Source organism: Chamaea fasciata, unplaced genomic scaffold, assembly GCF_029207755.1.
Source record: "Chamaea fasciata isolate MVZ Bird 193981 ecotype frontalis unplaced genomic scaffold, bChaFas1.0.hap1 SCAF_9, whole genome shotgun sequence".
Classification (NCBI taxonomy): domain Eukaryota; kingdom Metazoa; phylum Chordata; class Aves; order Passeriformes; family Sylviidae; genus Chamaea; species Chamaea fasciata.
This window is the reverse complement of record NW_027094094.1, coordinates 27,564,518-27,587,655: the sequence shown is the minus strand read 5'-3', so window position 1 is coordinate 27,587,655 and position 23,138 is coordinate 27,564,518. Positions and strand designations below refer to the sequence as shown.

Sequence of the window (23,138 nt, the reverse complement as noted above, 5' to 3'; positions counted from 1 at the left end):
TCCTTAGTTTATGTCCTTATAAAAGCCAAGATGACATCTATTCCATCTGACAGTTAGGATAACAGTATTTTGGCACTATTATTATCATTATTATTGTTTTCTTTTGATGCACTTTTGCTAAACAGACATTACACTGAAAAAAGTTATTCTGACATTCAACAAAAAGTTCTGGAATAGGTGTGAATTTTAAACAACAGTCATAGATCAAAGATCTTTCTCAGGGCAGGAAATTAAAAAAGACAGACTGTTCCTCTTTTCTGGAGTAGTGAGCTCATTGCCTTTGTTCAAGATTGATACTGTGAAAAAGAAAATTGTAAATAATCTCCATTTTTAGATTTCCAAAAAAGGTTAAAATATTTTTGTAGGTTTTTTTCTAAGACTTCTTTTTCTTTGTTAAGCTCAGTAAATCTTGACCTGTTGCTGTATGGAAATACATTTTTTTCACAGTGTCTACACTTTAGCACAGATTCTTCATGAGCTGAACTACAGAAAGGGGCTTTTCTTGTCATCCCACTCTGAATATCCTCCTAGGATTCATCAATAAATTACAGGAGTTTTGGTGAAAACTCCATAATTAAAGATGCAACTGTTTTTACAAGGCTGGTTTTAGCACTCCTATTATCCAATTTTATGCACTACTGCATGTGCGTGAAAAAAGGAGAATGTTACACCCACAATTCATTATAACCTGGTAGGTATGATACAATATGTGACTTAGAAATTAAACAGAATTTCTGAACATACAGGTAGTGGCATATGTGGCTGTGGAAACTTCTGCAGCACCCTAATTGTCCTGGCCCCACTCTTACCTCAGATATGACTGCTTTTTAAAATCTACCCTCGAGCTTCAGGCTGTGAAAATGTCAAATAAACAGCCTTCCAAAGGGGAAGACCAGCACGATCTTATGCTTGGAGAACTTCCAACTCAAATTTGCAAGACAGCCCTTTTACTCGGTGTTGACACTGGCACAATTTCCAAATACAAGTAACAGTTTATACACAAGCATAGGTCCCATTAGCAATGCTTTCCAAAAACATAATTTAGAATTTAAAAAAAAGAAACTTTAAAAGATCTATGTATCACATATCTGCAACAGAAAACACATTTTTAAAATTGCTTACCCACTCCTCAGTGAAATAATTCAGCTAGAATTTTACAATGAATGCATACACAACATTAAGTATATTTCAACTGGGAGAAAATAAAGTTCAAATTGCAGAACTTGGGCAAGCAGTGACCCCACTTTATTTCAGGGAAAAAAATAAACCAAAATGTGCAACATTATTATGTTTCTTCTATGATTTAAAAATTGATCATAGCCATTTCTTATATGTTAAGCTGCATTTTTCACCGTGAATAAATCAACTTATGGAATATGCAAGGAATACATTTACTTTTAGTCCTCATATACATCACAGAAAATCAGAAATAAAAACTTAAGGGGGTTTATTATTTTGAGTAAAATACTTCAGTTGTTTTTTCAGTTTGACACATTGTGGTCTTAGGATGAATCACAATGCTCTTTTTCCAAATTATTCCACCATGACACTCAACCACAACAACCACAACTCAAGCAGAAAGTTTAACCAAATGTAAACACGTGGAAATTGCATTCTACCAAGAGGGAGAGGACAATTCGCCCTTCCCTCTGTAAAGCAACAGAAGGATTTTGGTGATCAAAAGTAGCCACAAGTTGTCTTACATTACAAGAAAGACATCTTGGCCAAAGAGGTAAAACTGAAATACTACACCCAAGCGCCTGTTTATGAAGCGCTCAAACAGGAGGCAGGGATCTGTTTTACAGCTGCACCCAGGCAATTAAGTTATGTATTTTTCCACGTAAGTAAAACTGATTCCATTATGGTAGGAACCACATAATTCTTTTGGTGTAAATACAACTTTTAGCAGCATATAATGGGATTTGGCAATATTCTTGGAGGTGAAAGCACTTGATACTGCAGATGTCTAAAAACAGCATTTGTTTTTGCAATGAATAAGAAACATAGGGTTTGTCATCATGATAATAATGAGGTTTTGTCTAAAAGTAACAATCCCAACTAAAGCATGGTATCAGAATTCAAAAATGTGGTTTCAACAACTGTGAAACATATCACAGAAACTACTTACAGTGATTTCTGCGGTCTGCCTGAGACGTGCTGTAGGAAAAAACTATAACTGTTTACAAAGCTGAAGATATTTCAAGAAAATCTAATTAAAAAAACCAAAAACATACCAACTGACAGAAATTAATTACCAATCATAAACATCATCATTTTGAACAGAATGCTTCTCATGAAATACAAAATGTGTGCAAACCATTAATTCTGCCTTCATTACAGCCAGCTTGGGAAAGAAATGCAGATTGCTTTAGAAAAAATATGTTCCCTGTCATGAAGTAAACTGAATACCCACATCGTTTCACACTTAGAGAAGATCTTCCTGCCAAAGAGGAAGATGAAGATTATCATAAAGCTCCTTACAGGTGACATCTAACTTAGCCTATCCATATCCCTGCAAGGCATGTTAGCTGTTACAGTGCTCTCTGCACACATGGCCAGACAAGAATAAATATGTCTACACCTCAAGAGCTCACAGTGACGCGGTGACTTGCCAGGAAAGCCACCCTAGAGTTCCAACTCCCTTAGTTTTGCCTTCACAGCTGGATTGTCCAGCTCTTATACTGTGTAGGATCTATCCAAGTGCAGGAACATCAGAAGTATGAAGCAGCCCAGATGTTCTGAAACTTCCATCAAGGCTTTCCATTAATAAGAGCTAATAATATAGATAGTCACTAAGGAGTGAATTAATGTAGTCCTGCCTTCCTTTCCCCTTCTACAATCATTGGACTGTGAAAGTAGGACATCAGCTTTATTTTTGCTTTTTCCTTTTTGATCTATTCTGTTCCCTTATCACTCACTTTACATCCACTTATTTTTCTTTTTTTTTTTTAATATACAGATACTCTGGTTGCTATTTCTGAAGGTGTTAAGAGACACTGGGAATGTAAATCATAGTGGTAATTATCAAGCAGTAGACATTTAAGCTTTTTCAGTTACTCCAGCAGTCCTCAACTTTCAAATGCCCCAATAAGCCACCACACAAATCTCTATTTTAAGCATGAATGCACACCACTTTGTAAACCTCCACATATACACAATGAATAGAAGGCAATTACCTGAGCCTTTTGTAAAACAAGGTGATATACCTTGAGGGACATACCCTGTTCTTTCATGTCTAAACCAAAGAAATTTGAGCATTTTCTGAAGTTTCCCCTTCACTAAAGTACACCCAAAGGAAAAACAAATGGAAACACACAAAATACACAAATGCCTCTGTGGGCCTTAACCAAAGCCACATGGTGTTAGCCTTGAGTAAGAAAGGAGAAGACCAAGTGACTTGTGGAATAAAGAAGCTACACTGAGCAATGAAATACATTTATTTAGGTGCAATCACAACTAAACCACAGCTGGTGGAAGGAAAAATGGTCTGTGGAAAAAACAGATTTCAGGACAACTGGAGAGTCAAGATGCCTCTGCAAAAATAGCTCTGAAAATTCCTGCAGATTTCAGTTACTGACTTGGACATCCTCCCAGGCATCTTTCTGGTGGAAATGATCCCCAAAAAACTTTGTAAGGGATGCTGAGCGTTAAAAGTCCAATTAAAAGCTTTTGACTGGATTCTCTCTAAGGTTCAACACTCAATGTTAGAGTGTTTTGCCCTACCCTGTCACTGATCCTAAGTGCAAAGATGCCTTGTAGGGTCTGGACAGGGATGAATAACTACAGATGCTCTCCATACATAAATAAAACCATGAAGAAAGAGCCCTCTGTTTTCTACCCAAAATACATGCCTCCACAGCTAAACCTGACCAAAGGCTGAAACGGAAGAAACTGACAATAGATCAGAACTGGTCTCTCACTCAAGTAATATACATAAGACAAGCATGACTTTCTGAGCCTTTAAAAGTACTTCTAAGCCGTAACGTATTTTTGCTGCAATAATAAAGTCAGGCTGCCTAAATAATTGAATTCCAGTAGTTCCACGGTAATTTTGCTCTAAGAGGTATCATCTCTTCCAAGTTCTTCTCCAAACTTGTGCAGCATACTGCTGACTTTTTACTCTCTCTATATATTAGAATGAAAGGATAATTTCCAGAACTTCATTTTAGCTCAGAGCAGTATTCCACAGCCATTAGCTTTTTACCCATTTAGAATTATACTCCCTTTCAATTTTTGGGAACTCAATAGTGTTCTGCATTTAACACCCGAAGAGTTAAGCCTTTCTATATTAACCACCAAGCAGCACAACCTCAAAGTAGCACACTAGGGATCAAAAGTAATCAGTAGTATACCAGGTCAGCCATTGTCAGTAATTTTCCCATTTAGTCATTTTACTTATTTCTTTGCTTTGTGGTTGCTTTTGAGTGATATTTTAGTTATCTCCACCTCACACCTTTGGATTATGTGTCAATTTGGTCAGTGTGCTGCTCACATACCAAAGTGAGAGCATTTGTCTCTGTGGTACCATATTTGAAATGCACATTAGAAAACACCTTATAATGTATACTCACACATCCCAGCTTGCCTGTAAGGCTCAAGTCCTATGCTCTGGGGTGCTCATGCCAATTTTACTGGAAGGCAAATATTGATGCATCAAGCGAGTACCTGACTTATGCAAAGTCACTTGACAATTCTGTAACAAAATGGGATCAAACTTAAATGCCCCATGGCATCCATGTGCTAAGGATAACAAAGCACAGACAGGACACTCAAGCTTTTCTGGACTGGCAGCTGGAAACAGTGGGGTAGTCCACAGCATCTCACATGGCACCAGATACTTCTGGTTTGCATACTTGTGCATAAAGCGGGGAGCATACTTCTGTCTGAGAACCAGGACTGATTCCTACACCACCTAAACAACCTTGCTTTATTAAATAGCAACACTTTTCCCAAAATTAAGACAGTAAGATAATCTTTTACGATTCACATAATCTTTGAAACTTAAGACTTCCTCATTTTCAATCTTCTAGAAAGGGAAGTGGACTGAGAAACAGCCTTTTCTGGTCACCACACTGTAAGAGCCAAACTGAAGTGTTCAGAGGCATATTTTTGGCAACAGAAAATTTTCAATTATATCTCCTGGAACTTTATGGATTTCAGATACTTGTCTCCCTTCTGTTGAATTTCTAATAGATATTGCAAAACTTTGGCTCCATGTCCAGAATCCTTGTGCCAAATTAGACTCTGAAAGAATCTCATGTTTAGCTGATAAAGATGATTATGTAAAGACAAGTTCTTTGCTTGTTTTTCCACTTACACTTCTGTAATTCAGACAAATCAAAGCAAATCACAGAAACCAATGGCCAAATGAAAATAAGATATCGTGCATATTTTAATTATTTGTGACATCTTCTTTGGTCAGCTCTGTTTAATGTAGGACCCACTGATCATACCACAGTAATGTCTGTATTTCAACCATCTGGGCAGTTTAGAAACTATTTACTACATGGGTTCCAATCAGAACCTCACTGTTCAACTAAGTGCTTCATATATTTTTGGAGCATCCCCTCTGCCTGAGCGTGTTCAAGGCAACCTTCACAGAACAAGACAATTTATGTTAATAATCCCATGAAACCATTTTAACTGCCTTATAACCCTTGGCAGTCCTTGTTTCACCAGCTACCACTGATAGGTCAATCTTTACTTTTCATGACAGAGCATCTTTCATTTTGGAAATTATCTTCTCCCAATTTTTTTATTTATTTGTCTCAAATTCTTGCAGCAGCTATACTTAAAACATCCTAGTGTGTTTACGTAATTTATATACTCAGCTAGCTTCCTTACTAAGACAAGTGCCAATAGTGTTGTATCTTCCCTATTTATATTACAGCAATCCCATCTTAATTAACTATAAAATACATAAACTAAATTGTGCTGTCTTCACTATTCTATTCACGGGCTGCTTATGGCATTGCATCGTTACTGCACATGAGAAATAACTTGCAGGATTCCTGCCTACCAATATAAAACCGGTTTTCAGGATTTAAGTGTGTAATAAATTAGAAAATATTTCTCATAGAGTAAATGTCTTCTGCAGCATAGCACTAATTCACTCTTGAAGAATAACATTTTCTCCTGTGAGGCAGGATGAATATTATTTAGAGGAAAACAAAAGAAAGAAGGAAGCAGCACATCTTTACCCTCCGCACGTCTTTGCCGAATGTTTCGCTGTAGCTGGTGCCCAGTATTTCAAATTGGACATAGGGGTTGGCTCCATCTTCTCTGAACTCCATAACACCAGTCAGCCCAGTTATATGGCCCTAAGGAAGCAAGTTTGAGAAATTTCAGAAAAGAACACATTTCCCTTCATCAACATTCCTCTGCATAAAATGTGTGCCAAATATGCTTTAATCACGTTTACAGTGAACTTAAATGGGGCCGTTATATGTTCTTCAGAAGCTCAAACCCAGCACTAGACAAAAGACTTCCATTTTTAATTTTTTTTTCAGAAAACTACTTTAGCACTAACCCAGTGTTTATGGTCATCAGGTCAATGCTGTCCACAGAAACAGACCCCAAAGGCAAAGAGAAAGGCCTTAGTGGACTGTGAGACAAGAGCCCTGCCAGTGTTACTGAGGGCACTGGGCTCACTTCATGGCTTGGGTACCAAGGCATGGACTCCCAGCCCAAAACAAAGGGAATGCCTGCTGTGCTCCCAAGAGTGGAATGAAGGACAGATTAAATTGCATTTCTGTGAAACTATCACAGAGTTTGATTCTGGCTTTGTAGCACAGAAACGTAAAGTGACACCGAAGTTCAAAGTAATTTAACAACAAAGGATGGCATCATTAGGACTTGTCAGGATGATCAAATTGCATCATTTTACTAGAGGAAAATGATTTCATCAATATATACTTGGGAACAGGGGTTTCTTCTGAACAACTGCAAAATTTAGTATAGCAAAAAATTAGGGTTTTTTCTACTATTACTTGTGTAGAAGAAGTTGCCATGTGTCTGCAAAAACACAGTTCAGTCCATATTTGAGTATTTCAGCATGGTGCAAGACAGTGTAACTGTTAGTGACAGCTCAGCCAGTTTAGATCCTTTTTGCTCTGCTCTGGGCTACAGTACACAAATAGATCCTTACCAATGCTCAGCTAACTTACAAAACTGTCTGAGCTGTAGAAAATGGAACATAAGCCTTAAACCTCATCACTAGTTCCCCCTCCTGCCCCCCCAAATTTCTTAAGTTGTCCCCTTGCAAAAAAAGCATGACTCAATTCCCGTGACTAGCCGTGCTCCTACTTCCTCCACAGAAGGCAGCTAGGAGAACAACATAAATAGAACACGTGCCACCGGAGCCACACTGCACTGTGTGTAATTTGTTTATCATAAATCATTTGCTTGTTCAATAGCTGTAGATTGTCCTTGGGCGTTGTAGATCACTTGCTTGTAATACATCAAAGAAAAGTTGAACAGAATTTAAAACCTTCTTCAAATGCTTAAGTAGGCATGATGCAACTCTTCCAATTGCTGACACAATGGTGGTTTGTCTTTTCTCACCTTCTTAATAGTCTCTAGCATGGATCTTCCTCCGTTCCAAGGTTTGGTGGATTTCCTCATGCAGTTCAGACTTGCCATGCTGTGCCATTTCCTGTCCTCCAGTTTTCTGTGGAAAGCATTGGCCAGCATGAGCACACTGTCATACAGGTACAGGTTGGAAACCTGCAAACAATAATAAGAATGAGCCTCTTTTTTTTATGTGAGCACCTTCGAAAGAAACGATAAAAACCAGCAAAGAAAACAAAAGAAGGCATAAGTGAGAACTAAAAGCTGGGTGTATTTGACATGTTCAACAGGCAGAGCATTTGAGAGAAATGCCTGTGCTCCTGGGTGCCTCTGTCCAAGGGATTCTGGCACACTGGCACTGCCTGAGCATTACTGCAATGCAGTGCTGTAAAGAGAGATCACACTCCACATATAAACTCGAACTACAGAGGGAGTACAGCTATCTATCAGTGAAAGACATGACTGCTACTTGGTCAGTCCTTTCAGCAAGGAGGGAAAGCTAGAATAGAATTAAGTTCTTGGGGGTTTTATTCATTTGAGCAACTGGTAATTTTGGCACTGAAAAATCCAATACGCATGCAACTCTTCAGAACATAAGGAGAAATCACAGTATTTTTTGGGTCTTAGCATCTTTCCACCAAATATACATGAAACTGGTTATGTGCTACTTTCTCTGGAGCTACTGAATTTAGCCTCACTATTCTTCAATTCATATGAAAGATACAGAAATAAACAATTGATGACAAAGACTCCAGTAAGAACAGAACACCAGACTAGTAACGCTGAGCTATGTATTTAATTTTTCAAACCAAGACATGTCTAGCAATACATGATTAGATCTTTGACAAGCAGTGGTATCCACTTCAAATGGTAAAACTTTAGCAGTGGAAGTTGGCTGAAACAAGTGATTTTTAAAAAAACAATTAGATACTCTTCACCTGTTCCCAGAGTTCACACCATTCTTCTTCAAACGTATGCATGGGGGCTTGGATTTAGTCTTTACTAAACTCAAACCTTCACTTTACACCATTGGCCAGACACAGATTTTTCTGTTAATACAACAACAACAACAACACTACTAAATAATAATATAATTTCTTCTAGGTGTAGGCTTTAATCATGGTCATCCCTGACTTTGCCATTTATCTCCTGGATTTTTCTTGTTCCCCTTAGAAAGTAATGCCTAGAGACCAGGAGAGGGTTGCAGGTGGAAGTTAATTCAGCTGCATAGTTCCTATAAATGTCACTTGTTAGGTGTTCCAATAAAAGTGTCATTCTGTGAAAGCTTAAACATATATTACTGTTGAATCACTGGCTGCAAGTAAACTTCTGATGTCTTTAAGATGCTAATCTTCAGAAACAAAATGTTTCACGTTCCATAATCTGGAGTTTGATGTAAACTGAAAACCTAGGCACTTTGAAACGTCTTCTAGTACAAATAAATCTGAACAAAAGATATATAAGCAAAAACTAATTTTGAAAGAATACAAAGAAAAAAAGATGTTGCAAATCCAGAGGTATTTAAGTAACTAAGCATAGAAAGAGATCTCAACATGAAAACAATGCAAAACCTATGAGATATTATCACGGAGAATCTCTGTCATCTGGCATTGCCATCTTTTTTCCCTTCTTTTCTTCCCAACCTTGCTGAACAAGCACTCCACATTGCCTGTATTTGCTATTTTATCTAGTCAAACCTTCTCTTTTTAGAATCTTTTCCAAAGTAGCTATATGCTATACTTCCTCTGGTTTTAAGAAAAGTAGTTAAAGAGTTAATAAGAGTCCCAGCAACCAAGTTTCTTCTGCTCAATTGCATTTTTTTCCCTATTCTGCAGATATTTCCAAACAACTTTCAAATAAATCAACCAAGCGGATCCTTATTATTCAAGAGGGCACTTTTCTTTGGGGTTAAACAATTCTTGACAGAAAAAAATCAAAACAAACCTCAGACCCCAAAAGATACACCACCCCAAACCATACACCACAAAATCCCACTTTCTTAGAAATGGGTTTTACATAATAAGGAAAAATGCCATTTCTTATAAGCCTTCATGATCCTCTTTGCTCCCAACTGAATTTGTTTTTACACACTCACGCTTTTAACTGACAACTAATTGTCTGTTGCCTTGGAACTCCCACGGATCAGAAATGCTTTGTGTTTTCTCCGTTTGGCACTGTTCTTTTGCAGTTCTGGAAAACTGCAGCCTCGTTCCCAGAAACAGTGCTCGGTTTGCTAGCAGAGAGCTCTAAGGCAAAATATAAGATGCACTTGGGTACGCTGTTTTCTGCTTTTCATGTGCTTGGAGAAGACACCACAGCTCTGCACATGTGCCTGACAGAGCTTGGGAGAATTGCACTGAGGATCTCAGCGTGCACAACCTCGCGCCCAACTCAAATTACCTCCTGCTGCAGAGCAAAAGAGAACAATCCTGTGTTTACCAACCTAATGGTCAGAGTTCAGCTAGACCTTTAATGGACTTTGCATCACTATTGCTCCATCAATCTCTTCTGAAAGAATGCTATAAACTGAGAGATAGCAAGATGGGGTCTGCACAAGAGGAGTCTCCCACTACATTTATCCCTATTCTACAGCTGGACATCTGTACCAAGGCAGAGAAAAATGTTGCAGACAATCACCGAGGTACTTTTTGCCATGGAAAGAATATTCTGCATGTTCTGTTGTATTATCCACTGGTATTTTGCTGCTCTGGTTCACTTCTGCTGAAAGTCTCATCCCAAACATAAATAAATGGTGCTTTTTAATCAGCAAAATTCCTTCCTTCATATAATCATACTCTATTTACTTCAGTAAAAATGATATGCATGCATAACTACATTTTACTCATTACTCACTGAAGAGTCAATATCCTATGGAAGAGTAAGTTGCATCTTACTCATGCAATCAACACTTCTATTTTAGAACAGAAAATACGCAAGCTAGGAAAAAAACAGCATCAAAATTTCCACAACTGAGGCTGGATCTGTAATAGTAAGAAAAAAAAAACAAAAAGACACAAACATTCTGGCCTGATCTCACAGTAAATTCAGGGCTAAAATATTTTTCTTTATTACATTTAAATACAGCAAAATCTCTACATATGTCCTAAATCATATTTACAACATGAGTTTGCTGTAACCTCCAGAACAGTGATGCTGTGAAAAGAAAAAGGATTTAGCAGACATAGCCTGTATGCCCTTGTTACTGCACCTGCACACATACTTTAATTTTCAGTGAACTGTAAAATTCCCTATGAGTATGGACATGGCCACTGAAAGGGAATTTTTGAGATACCCAAGGGTTCAGCCGTACTCTGATTCCATCAGTACTGTCAGAGGCATGAGAAAATAGTTAATTTTAAAAATTCATCTTCAAGTAGCATTCAGAATTGGTAATAAAGCAAGAGAGAAGCAAAACAAGACAACATATTTGGCTTCTTCGGGTTTTCAAAACTCTGGAGCATTTTTTAATTTCCCTATTTGGATATTCACAGGGGAACAGAGGAGGAAACGGCATGTATCTGTCTGAAGAGATTCCCCTTAACACAATAAAAATTCCTAGACTAGAACAAAGTATTTCATTTTGGTCATGTTTGGAAGAAGTGCCAGTAATTTTTAGTTATTCTTTTACTCCATTGCTGACAGTGTAAGAGCTGTAGGTACTGAAATGGTTTTTTATCTATCTGCTCTAAGAATGATGGTGACTGCTTCACCAATATGCTAAAGAATATACCCTATACATGAATAATTTTAGGCATGTTCTGGTTTATCTTCTGGAAATTATTCCAGACTTTATGAAGCTCTTTTTTGCACTGAAGAAATAAATCCACCATACACTAGTAGAGCACAGCAGAAATTTTCAAGAATGGAAATCTATCACAGTATTAAATGTCGTTTCATAGAAGTTTCTATGTGAGCTTCATGAGATTTTTCCAGAAGGATTTTACTTTTAAAGTTAAGTAGGAAGAAAGCTCTTAGCTCCTTCAGAGGGACTAATCACAGACAAGTGCTCTTCTGAGAAAGCCAGCAAGCCACAAAGACTGACCCCAACTCCTGAGTGGCCAGCAGAGCCAGGAGTCCAGCCAGAGAATGTGAACAGATAAGCTGGAAGGCAAGCTGATGCTGAGATGCCACTACTTCAAAAACTCATTCCCGAGCTGGGCATCTGTACCCTGCTGCTGCCAAAACCGCTCTGTGAGTGGCCACAGCAGTCAGCTCCAAGGATGAAGCAGATGGAAGAGGAGTTCAGAGCAAGTGCAGCCTGCCAGAAAAGCTTGGTGCCTGAGGAGAGGGATCATGGTGACTGCTATGCACACCCCAGCATGCCCTAAACCTGTGTGTCAACTTTCAGAATTCAAGGATTGCCCAGTGCATTTGCACATTTGTGTCTCTAACAACAGAGTGCATCCTACCAGGAGCAGCAAAGATTAGTGGTTTATTTACGGTATAATGGTGTGCTAACAAGGATATTGTTAGAGCAGAGGGACTGAAAATTTGACCTGTTGCATTTCCTTAAGCACATTCCAAAGAATGGCAGAATTTCTTGGGTTGGAAGGGGCCTTTAAGATCATCTAATTCCAACTCCCCTGGAGTGGGCAGGAATGCCATTCGCTAGACCAGGTTGCTCAAAGCCCAGTCCATCCTGGCCTTGGACACTGCCAGGGATGGGGCATTCACAGTGTGACTGGAGCACTTGCCAGTGAGGATTGAGGCAAATAAATCATTGAGTACCTCAACCTTCTCCTTATCCTAAGTAACCAAGTCTCTTATTTCCATTCAGAAAGGGTGCATATTTTCCCTCATTTTCCTTTTATCACCAACTGAACATATAGAAGATTTGGAGTTTTCCCTTGACATTCACAGCCAGACTTAATTCTGTCAGGGCTTTAGCTTTCCAAACCTGATCCCTGTCTGCTCAGACAATTTCTCTTTATTTCTCACCAGCTTCCTGTCCCAGATTCCAGTTTATGTAAACTTTTTTCTAGTGTTTTGAGTTTATCCAGGAACTACTTGTTCACCCGTGCAAGCCTCCTGGCATTTTTGACCGACTTCCTCTTCCTTCTGGATCCTCCTCAGAGCACTCCTGGCTGTATCACTGCGGCCCACATGGATCAACAGCAGCAGATAATGGTCAGTGGACTGTGTGAGGCCTGGCAGTCTCTCAGCCACATCGCTGGTACAATGCTGTATCAGCAACCAGGGGCCTCTGGTCTCTCAGAAGAAAGTCACCTGCGACTCTCACCTGCTGCCGGTTGCTACGCAAGGAGCAGATGAGACTGCCTTTCTCAGCCCCGGCCTCTCCCCTGATGTGAAGGGTCTTTTCGGCCTGCAGAGTGGTGAAGTGTCTCTGCAAGGGCACTTCAGGCTTTGGGGAAAGTCTCTTCCTCCTGCAGGTCCTTGCTTTTGCAAGTTTTCACTCTCCTCATCACCAGCCCCCCTCCGTCCCCGGTGTGCCAGTGGGAGAGTTTGGGTCTGTTTAGCTGTGGGTCGCACTTGGGGCCAGCTCCCCAACGCCTTTGCCAGCCTCCCTGATGTTCCCTGCCCTTTCCATGGCCTCCTGCAGCTCAGCCAGGAGTGTCTGGAGGTTCTGTGCCCGGACACTTTCCCGGGCAGGTCCCTGCACCAGGAGATGGGGCCTGGCTATTCCCGGAGACAGAGGCCCGCACCGCGGAATCCCCCTTCAGCAGCCCCAGCTGGGTGGGGGCACACCAAGCGCCACTCCGCAGCCCTGTCCCCGTCACCGCTGTCCCCAGGGCTGCCACGGGAGCCTGGGGGCTGGCTGCTGTTTGTCCTGCTCCTGCCCACACCCCTCAGGCTCTCTCGTGGGCAGAGCCCACTGCGAGACAGCGCACCAGTGCCTATGTTATAAATACGCACTTGCTGCTCAGGGAGAGAGAAATCACAGCCCGGGGTCTGGCATTCAAGGGAAACACAGTCAAAAAACAAACCTTCATTAAAGACTCAAATGTCAGCTTCAAACTTCCAAAGGGCTATTTATTTATCATCCCTACAGCAAATAAAATAAAATGACTACAATTCTCCTACAACCACCAAGAAACAGGCCTCAACTGTATATTTATTCAAGCCTTCTGACAGTAAGGAATCTAACCACTATATTATTTAGTGTTTTGCCCATTCTAGCTTTAAGTATCTCAGTGAGCTTTCCAAAGAGTTCTTTGTAAGACTGCATGCTCAGAGTGTATTTTTAATTGATAAGCAGCTCTTCTTTCCTTTTAATTTTCTCCTGTTTTTACATAGCTACACGTACAACACTCTTCCCTTCTTACAGGTTCTATTCTCTGAATGCTCACTGTCCTTCAGCTATTTATTATGGGATGGGCATTTAACATCATAATGAGTGTTTTCTCTGCCAGTATTTTTTGTAACAACATGTCAACAATAATACAAGGCCTGGATTACCCTGTAATGCTCAAGTTTGTTAGCTGGAGGCATTGGCTTCACTCACTAAACATCTCAGCAATTTGGCACAGCTCACACTAACTATGCAAGGAAGCTCTAGTAGGAGTGCCTTGATAAGGAAAACTGAACACAACCAAGAGTCAAATAGAAGGACAAGAGGTAAATGCTGGAATTCCAAAACAGCGTACAAGATTATAATTTTATCCTACCTCATCTAGAAATAAATATAAGTACAAATCAGGTTTCAGAGGCAGTAACAAATGAAAAATGGAGGTGCTGATGCTTTCTTCGACCCACTGTTGTCTTCTTCATGACTGAACAGTGAACAAAAATTCAATGAAATAATTATGCAAATAGAGAAATCCTGCAGTCAAAAGAGGCAGAGAGGAAAAGATCACTGCAGAGCCTACTTGGGGTTTCAGCCTCCAGCAAGATCACAAAATCCCCCATGGCCATGGGACACCCGCAGTGCTTTGGGGTTTTTAATGAATTCCTCTGCTAACACACCTTATAGAAAACACACATCATTGGGCTTCAGGGAGAGATTTGTGCTGTGCAATGGGCAGTAAAGTCAGTTCAAGGATACTTTACATTCACATTGCACTCAGAAACAATTTCACTGTGACTGAACATCTGGCCAAAAATCCAAATTAAACTTTGCTAAAGAGACTAGCAAATGTAGGTTTGCACTGAAAGAAATGGAAAAATGTGGCTCATCAATCCTTTATGGGAGAAAGCGAATGCTTTAATAAAGCTTAATCAATATTTACTGCCCCTCAGTAGCACTCTACAGTTGTGTAATAACAGCAGTGTTAACGAGCCAAATGAGAATAAGGCCATTTAGTTGGACAAAACTGCAGGATCAGGCCCGTAAGTTTAGGCACTCAAACACAACCTAAAAAAAAATAACTTCACTTACAGTAGTTAAATTGCAGTGACTCCTGAACAGAAAATAGATCAGAAATAAAAACCCAGCTTTGTAGGAGCAACTGCTGAGAGATGCCTACATAGATATCTGATGGAAACATCATTGAAGAGTGGAATTTTTACTCAAGAAGATCAGCTCTTTCAATGAACACCCTCCCACACTTCTCAACGTCTCCTCAAATATGTCCAAGCAATTCCTGGAATAGCTCTTCAGTAGAGAGGCTGGACTCTCAACCAGGAATAACCTCATTAATTTTGTGACACAGTATGCTGGGGTTTTCTTTTTGCCTTTTCACTCCTACTATGTATTTTTGGTCATGCTAAATGATTTCAGATACACTGTGTCCCTGTAATATATTTTAATATCTTTAGAATCTTACATGGATTGAACTCATCAACTACATAAATGGTAAGCAAGGGGAAAAACTAATGGGAATTGCATTTCTGAAGAGAAACCTTCATAAAAATAATCTGATTTTAAATTTATGAATGCATTGTGACTAACCTGATGAAAGAAAAAATACCTTCATCAAAAACCAAGTTTGTAGTGTGCCACTAAAACTAACACTTAAAGGGAAATATTTTGGAAAGAAGCAAGTTATATGAGCAAAAGTTTTTCAAATTGAGTCTGAAAGAACATTTCTGAAATAATTTAAAAAGTTTAATAGCAATTATACCATTATACACCATTCAAATGCCATATGAGGATACATACTAGGTCTGCCTAGGACTAACTAGATTTAACTATAAATCCTGAAATGCTTCAATGCTTTCTCTCTAGATGAGACAACCCTGATGGCCCAAACCACAGGATACCAATGGCCAATGGAAGAAAGCAAGTTCTGAACTGTGTCTTTTTCATTTACCAAAAGTAAATGAGATGGACACAAAAAATTCTACCTGAAGAATAAGACAGAGAGAAATGCAGTCCTCTGAAGTCAAACAAAATGATCAAGACAGGAAACTTTATAAAGCTTTTTCTCCACTTAAAGCAGAAACCCAGCTGAGTATATTATATGTGCAAGAAATAAGGGCATGAGCAAAATTTTGACAAGTGGGTTGATGGAATAAGATTGGATTTCCACAAAGCATTCAGAACAGATGAGTTTTTGGATGAGCTTGCAGAACAGCCTGATCTTTAAAAGGCTTGTCAGAATGCCAAACCGGGATGATCACCCACTGAAAAACAACCTTCCAGGATATGGGACTAAAGACACAGAGAACAAAATCGTTCCAAAAAGATTTTCATTAATTTAGCCAGAACAAAGTTAATAATCCATGACGTAAATGTTTCTTTCTTCACTAGCTTGTTAAAAGTGCTAAATTCTCCCCTAGAAAAATACTACAGCTAGAGGTTGACAGAGATTAGCTTATTCTTCTTCAAAGTCATTAAATAAATAATTAACCAACAATAGCTTATAAGTTACCTTGACAACAAACAATTATTAATATGAGACTGCCCAAGGGAGAACGAGGCAGGGATTTCCAAGCTGTGGTGTTAATCAAAGTACTTCAAAGCAACACAAAGACTCAGTGCTGGCAGGCGGTCACTGCCTCTGGTGGATCCATGCAGCCTGACATGGAGCTTGGAGCTCCTGCAGCCTCTGGCAACGGGGGTAATTCAATGATGTACTTCTGCACAGCAAAAGGTCACCACTATTTTTTTTTTTTTTTTAAGCAGGAAAAAGGAAACAGAAAATTGCAAGTACCTGAATTACAGGACCATTAATAACATGTCGGTCACACTCAAATTAATATGAGCCGTATGTCCACGAGGTGTTACATAAGGTATTTTGGCAAAACTTATGAAAAATAAATGCAGCTATGGAACACTTCAGGTATGACTGCTCATGATAAAAGCATCCTGTATTCCATCTACAGACACTTAAAAATATACTGGGGACAGCTAATTTGGAGAGCTCTCACGTGTGCCCTGTCCTTCACGCCAATGCAATTGAACATGAAAGTTATGGAATCAGCTGCCAAAAACCTGCACTTTTATCCCTGCACTTCTTTATCTCTCTTATTTTTAAGTTCATAGAGAAAAAACGAATGGGCAAAGTGTAACATTTCCATACCATTCTCTCAAAGACAGTTTCTAAGGTGGTGTAGTATTTCTGGAAGAGAGAAACTGAGACTGTTTTGTTTCCCAAAATCCTCATCTGGAAACCAGCAGGAATAGAGTCCTTACCAGTGAAATTTAGTAATAGGCCATGAGGCTGCTGGTGCCAGCAAACCAGTTACCAGTTTGCAAATTTGCAAATTAGAACTTGCTCACAGGCCTGTCAGAGCCCTTCAGATGAGTCTCTGAATTAGATTACGCATAAACCAGCATAGGCAGCAATACTCAAAATCCTGCTGTAATGGAAGATTATTCCCCAATGAGTGATTTGTTGGTGCAGCACAGATAATTTTTCATCATTCTGGAAATTGCTTTGATCCTCGGAAATGAGCGGCCTTTGTTCTCATTACAGCATACCTCAGAGTTACTAACAAAGATCAAAAGTGTCTTTTCTTTCTGAGCCAAGGCAGACACAGACTTTCCCCTGTGCAGAAAGAATACAGCCACACACAGAACTTCAGGGGGTGTGTTTGGCTTTTCCCAAACTTCGCCATGGCCAGGGTAGAACCTGAGCCAGCAGAGCCTCTCTTCAAGGAAGAGCTGTTCATATCTGTCCCTTAAAGGATTTCAGTCTCTGCAGCTACAACTTTTTGTAGGGTGCAAATAAGTGAAATTAACACCCCTACCCCTTGGGAAATCTTAATCCACTTCCTTTCCTGACCATCTCCATGCCTCTCCTGGTCTGAAACTCTTCCAGGCCAGGACAGGAGTTCCATCTTGCAGGAGCCCTGACCCCACACCACCACCCTGACCAGGCTGCAGCAGCCCAGGCTGGTGACAGCCCCTCCCCAAGCCCCTTCTCCATCACCCCACACTGGAGAGCCCACTGGCTCAACCACTCACTCAAACCATCTCTGTTTAAGATTAAACTCTCAAACGGTTTTAAGCAAGTTTATATTCTAAGTCCCACTAAAGTTTATAGCTATATCCAACACCTTCAACAGGGATATGAACGAGATTTTTAACTGTGTCTAAAGTACACCAAAATACACAAGTCCCTCTGAAAGTCCAAGGCCTTTGCTTCTGAATTACTGCACTGTCATTGGAAATAGCACCTATTAAATAATATTTAAATTACTGGAAGAAAAATTTTGATATCTGGGACAAATTGCCAAGAAATGTCAAGATGTTGATAACACCAGAGTCAAATGTGTTACCAAAACCTGAAACTTGAACTAGTAGCAGTGCGTATTTTACACACTCAGACAATTATCAGCTGCTGCAGACTTCTGAGACTATTGAAAAGGGACAGACTGAACACATCAGCTTGATTCAATCCATTACCTAAATATGAAATGCTCCACAGCCCAATACCTATCAGAGTGCTATTATCCTCCCAGATTAACTCTTTCACAACAGACGTCTAAGAAGCATAAATACAATAAGCAAGCAGTAATACCACAGGACTATGATGGCACAACATTTTTCAAATATAAAGAGATTCTTAAAAGAATGAAATATGCAAAATCAGCTCTGAGTTAGTACAAACGCTTGATACTTCATGGATGTAACATCACACCTCAGCACCCTGCACTGAGAAATAAAATAAATTAATAAAGTCAAGAAAAGTTGACCAAAGGTTACATCCTCAGATTTATCTGTATTCCTTTCCTTCCTCCTCTGAGTTAATACAGCCACAGAAAACTGTCCCATGGCAAATTCCTAAGGTGGGCTTTTTTCTGCTGTGCACAGCTACTGACCTGCAGCATCTGAAGGTAGCCTTCCTGTGGATCACACAGCAGGGATGATATCCGGTGGTTGTTCCTCATGCACCTCTGGTTGTTGTCCCTTGACAGAGGGAAAATCTGCCGGATAACTGTCATCCTCCCCAGAGCACTATGCACCAACTCTAATATTTCATTATCAGTGATTTCCTGTGAAGGGAGACACAGTCATTTAAAAACATATATTTGTCCAGGCATTTTATCTATTTCTTTCATTATTCGTCAAATGCTTTTTTAAAAGACAATAGGAGAAAAATGTTACAGATGCACATGCTTAGTGTAGGCCAAATGTTATTTTGTGTTTAATAGCAAGAAACCTATTATTTTATACATCATCTGAAACAAAAGAAAGCAGCCTAACAGAGCACCATCTATCTTGGCAATACTACAATTTTACAGATATAGCTCCTCAAAGGAAAGCACCAAAATAGTCTCAATAGATTTCTAAAAAAAACAAAAAGCCAAACCCAAAAATCCCCCTTGAAATGAAATTTATATAGAAAGACCTTTTGTTTGACAGACTAGAACCTCAGTATATCCTCAGGACAAAATAACAATCGAAAAACATAACAGTCTTCAGGAAATATGGCTCTTTCACCTGTGAGCAACATTACAAGAGAGCACTTTTCCCATAAGTACAGTAGATCATTTCTGCAGACTAATCCTGATAATGACTCAAGGAAGTCTTTTGAGGTTGTCTGTATTAGGAAATAAAAAATAGGAGAAACTTTATGGAGGGGTTTGACACATTTAGGAACATCAGTTTCTGCACACAGAATACTCTGGGATAAGATATAAGGAGACCTCAAGGACAGGCTGCTTTTCTTCCCAGGCTTCACAATTTCTAAAGCTTCTCTGCAGACCTTCACACACCCCTAATCCATCCAGACTGCAGGATCCAGACAGAGCCTGCACCTACTGCTCTTACAGAGAGACTGAAACCAGCTCAACTCCATGCTTTACACACTTTGCGTTTAAAGAAACACACAAAACCAAAACCTTTTTTTACCGAAGTTTGAAAACCACAGGCTTAGCTGATCCCGAAATCATAACAAAGGTGGAGCGTGTGATGTTTTTGTCCTGGCAGGAGTTCACCGTGAGCAAAGGCAGGCACTGCTACCTACACTCATCCCCCAGGCACCTGCTGTACATCCCAGCTCCTCACCAGGGCCACCAGCAGCATCTGCAAGTCACATCAGCCTGTCCCCAGCACAGCTGGACTGTCCCCGGCACAGCTGCACAGCTGGGCCAGCCAGTGCCCAGCCTGTACAGGGCTCTCTCAGCCCCTTGCAGCTTAGGGGGCTGCACATTATTCCTGTGGCTGCAGGTACTTGGTCAACAGGGCCCACACCTTGTGATATGCCATCAGCAGAAGTGAACCTGGACCTGGGCATTTTAACATTCAAGAAAAAAAAATTACTTTGTTTTCTTGCCATTTTCTCTGTCAAGCTGTGAGTGAAATGACCATGGGGTTATAATAATTACTTGTTATGGTTGACTAGTACTGTACCTTGGCTCAATTTAGAGCTTCTTTGCCGATTTCACATTGTTTTTTTAGGAACATGAATTTTTAACTTTGCAGAAGGTGAAATTCACTGCATTAATGACAGACCAACTGGGGTGGCATGAAAACAGTAAATCAGAAAACAAATACATTCTTACAGAAGACAAAGATTTTTGAGGCTTAATAGAAAATGCTGGGCAGCATTTTCCAGCTTTGCAAGAAGAGAGTGTAGCAGACCCACAAGCTCTGCAGACCCCTCCAGATTTCCCCTCTGTGGCTCTGAGGGGTGTTAAAACCACACACCGTGTCTAAGCTGAAGTCTGAGGGAGAGACAATTTTATGGCATAGCTTTAACTCATAACCTCCTAGGCTGCATCCCTTGGTAGGCACACTCAGACCAAATGGCTGAAAACCAAAAAAACCAAAAAAATCACAATTCATCCAAGCCTTCAGTTCAACTCTCACCACACACATTTTGTGTCTCCTCTAAGTAATACACTGCATTTCAAAGGTGTCTCAGAAAAACAAATATTGGTCATTTGTGAAATTGGTTTATCTGTTTATTTATCTGTACACACAGAACTTCAGTTAGTTTGCAATACCACATCATATTGCTCAGGGGAATACTTAAATCTGCTTTAGTTGTGCTCAACTATCATAACACAAATCAGAAAATGAGACAATTATGTTTCACATTACAATCTCTGTTTTCCTAGAGGTAATGACAAAAAATAATAAATTTTAATGACATCAATAATTTAAAGAACCAAAACTTATTTCCAGAAAACACATCCCTGAGAAAACTGGAGGATTAAACAGAACAGCAATGAGAACAAGAATGCTCATGGAGACAAGCTAGAGATTTATTTGGATTTTTTCAGTAGTATCAATACTCTTTGGTGGGTTATTCTAACTCCCCTCAATGCACTACTTACATCTATAAATGAATACATGTTGAAAATCCACAAAACACCGTTCAGTTAGCTACTTTGCTAGAAGGTTCACCACAGCTTACCCTGTAGATAGATTTATTTAACATACATATTGCTGGCTTCTCTGCATCCCACATGAACAGACATACACACACACACACACACATATATATATTTAAATAAAAAGATCAATCTTTTAAAGAAAGGACACCAGCCACTTTTCTCACCACAGAAAACATTCTAACACAAGTGTGTACACTCACCTCTCCAACTCCCATCCTCACTGTCCCTCCCACACATCCAGTACTACACCTCACTTCTCACCACCCAATGCTCCTGAAGGTCTCCACAGGGATGTAGTCATAATTTAATTCAATTAGCTCTATTTCTAGATATAAGGACTCCACACTGGGTGTCCAGATGTCTTTCTCAGATCACAGTGAGTGCCTGTACAGTAAAAGATCTTCTGATTTAACAAAATATTATTCCATACTAAAAATTCTTGATGGGGGGGGGAACATAAAAAGGTAGATAAAGCTGGACAAAACAAGCAAAAAACCCATCACTGATGTTAGTGTGGAAATTATAAATATTATTATTTTTACTAACTGATAAAACAACTCATCAAAGCTTATCCATGACCTTGCTCCTAGCTGACTGGGATTCTTTCTGTGTAATTCCACAGCATCAGACTCAGGCCAGTTCTAAACCCTACACATTCCTTTGGCCAGGATTCATGTACATATCCAGTGCTGTTTCAAACCTATGTGTAACTTCCAAGCAGTTATCAGAAAAAGAAAAACCACAGATTTTTGTGGGAATAAATAAATAAATAAAAATGCTGAGGTGGTAAAGATTGCAGCCAAAAGGAGAGAAGTGAGATTTCCTTAGGCAAGTAATAAATATAGAGTACCTGGAATACAATTAGAATAAATTGTAATTGCAAATTGCTGTATTTTGCATTGAAATGTGTCATTTCTTAAATCTTACGAAATTCCCGCAGTGTGTTCCTTGTATTTCTATTCAATTTTTAAACTTTTTTACTCAGTATTTTTGTATGATTTGAGAGTATCCTAGCTTTCTTGCCCCACTTGCATTCATAAATTAACATTAAAAGGTCTGAATTTTTTCAAGGAAAAGTAAGACGTAGGGAAGTGTTAAAGATTTACTAACTTCTGGTTATCAAAGTAAACACAAATATCATTATACAGATTGGTGCTTTAAAATGAAACAAAGAACATAATCTTAGGCACTTCCATGTGAAGAAAAAAAGCAGAACCCCAGTCCTGGCTCCACCCAAGCAAAAATTAGGCCACAGCAATTTGCATGGGGACTACCTGTTGATCACCCAAAATGCATTTAATACAGGCAATTCCTGAAAAATATTCTCAAAAAAGGTGACGAAAAACCACTGCATTCATAAGTTTTGGGGTTTTTTTCTCCCAAAGTGAGTTTTCCCAATAATTGCTCTACAGCCATGTGCTAAGAAAACTCTGCTCATCATTCATTATCTTACACCTTCCTACACGCTGCCCTTGGGGAAAAAAGTATCTTGCTGAGATAGACTTTATCTGATAATTACTATTCTATTTTCTGCTCATTTTCCTCAACTTTCAAAAAATATTTTATAAAGGAAAATAACACAGAAGTTCCCAGATGACAGCTGAGAAGCCACTTGGTTCTCAAATCAAGAGGACAGACACACTGGACATGTCTGATGTGGTGAAAGGAAAGAAAACAAATATTGGCAGAAGCAATGGAAGTGCAGGATGGAAGTGGAAAGTAAGAAACTCATCACACCAGCAGGTTGGTGAGACACTTTCTTGCCCCTCCTACAGAAAACTGCCTGCTAGAGACAATGAAACAGTGGTGAAGAGAGACCCATGAAAACGGCAGAAAAAAGAATTAAGCTTGAGTCCAGAGAAGGGTGAGCAGAATGATGC

At 39.5% G+C, this 23,138-nt stretch overlaps 1 protein-coding gene across 3 annotated transcripts in view; it reads right to left on the bottom strand.

Annotated features, from left to right (window-relative positions):
- GRID1 (glutamate ionotropic receptor delta type subunit 1) overlaps nucleotides 1-23,138 on the bottom strand; it is a 483,633-nt gene that overhangs the window by 81,404 nt on the left and 379,091 nt on the right. For all 3 annotated transcript variants that reach the window (XM_066191627.1, XM_066191628.1, XM_066191629.1), the window contains 3 exons: nucleotides 18,736-18,909; nucleotides 7,564-7,725; nucleotides 6,201-6,320 (listed from right to left, as the gene is read on the bottom strand). In XM_066191627.1, the coding sequence (XP_066047724.1) occupies nucleotides 6,201-6,320; nucleotides 7,564-7,725; nucleotides 18,736-18,909 (456 nt within the window). The remainder of the gene's footprint in view (nucleotides 1-6,200; nucleotides 6,321-7,563; nucleotides 7,726-18,735; nucleotides 18,910-23,138) is intronic.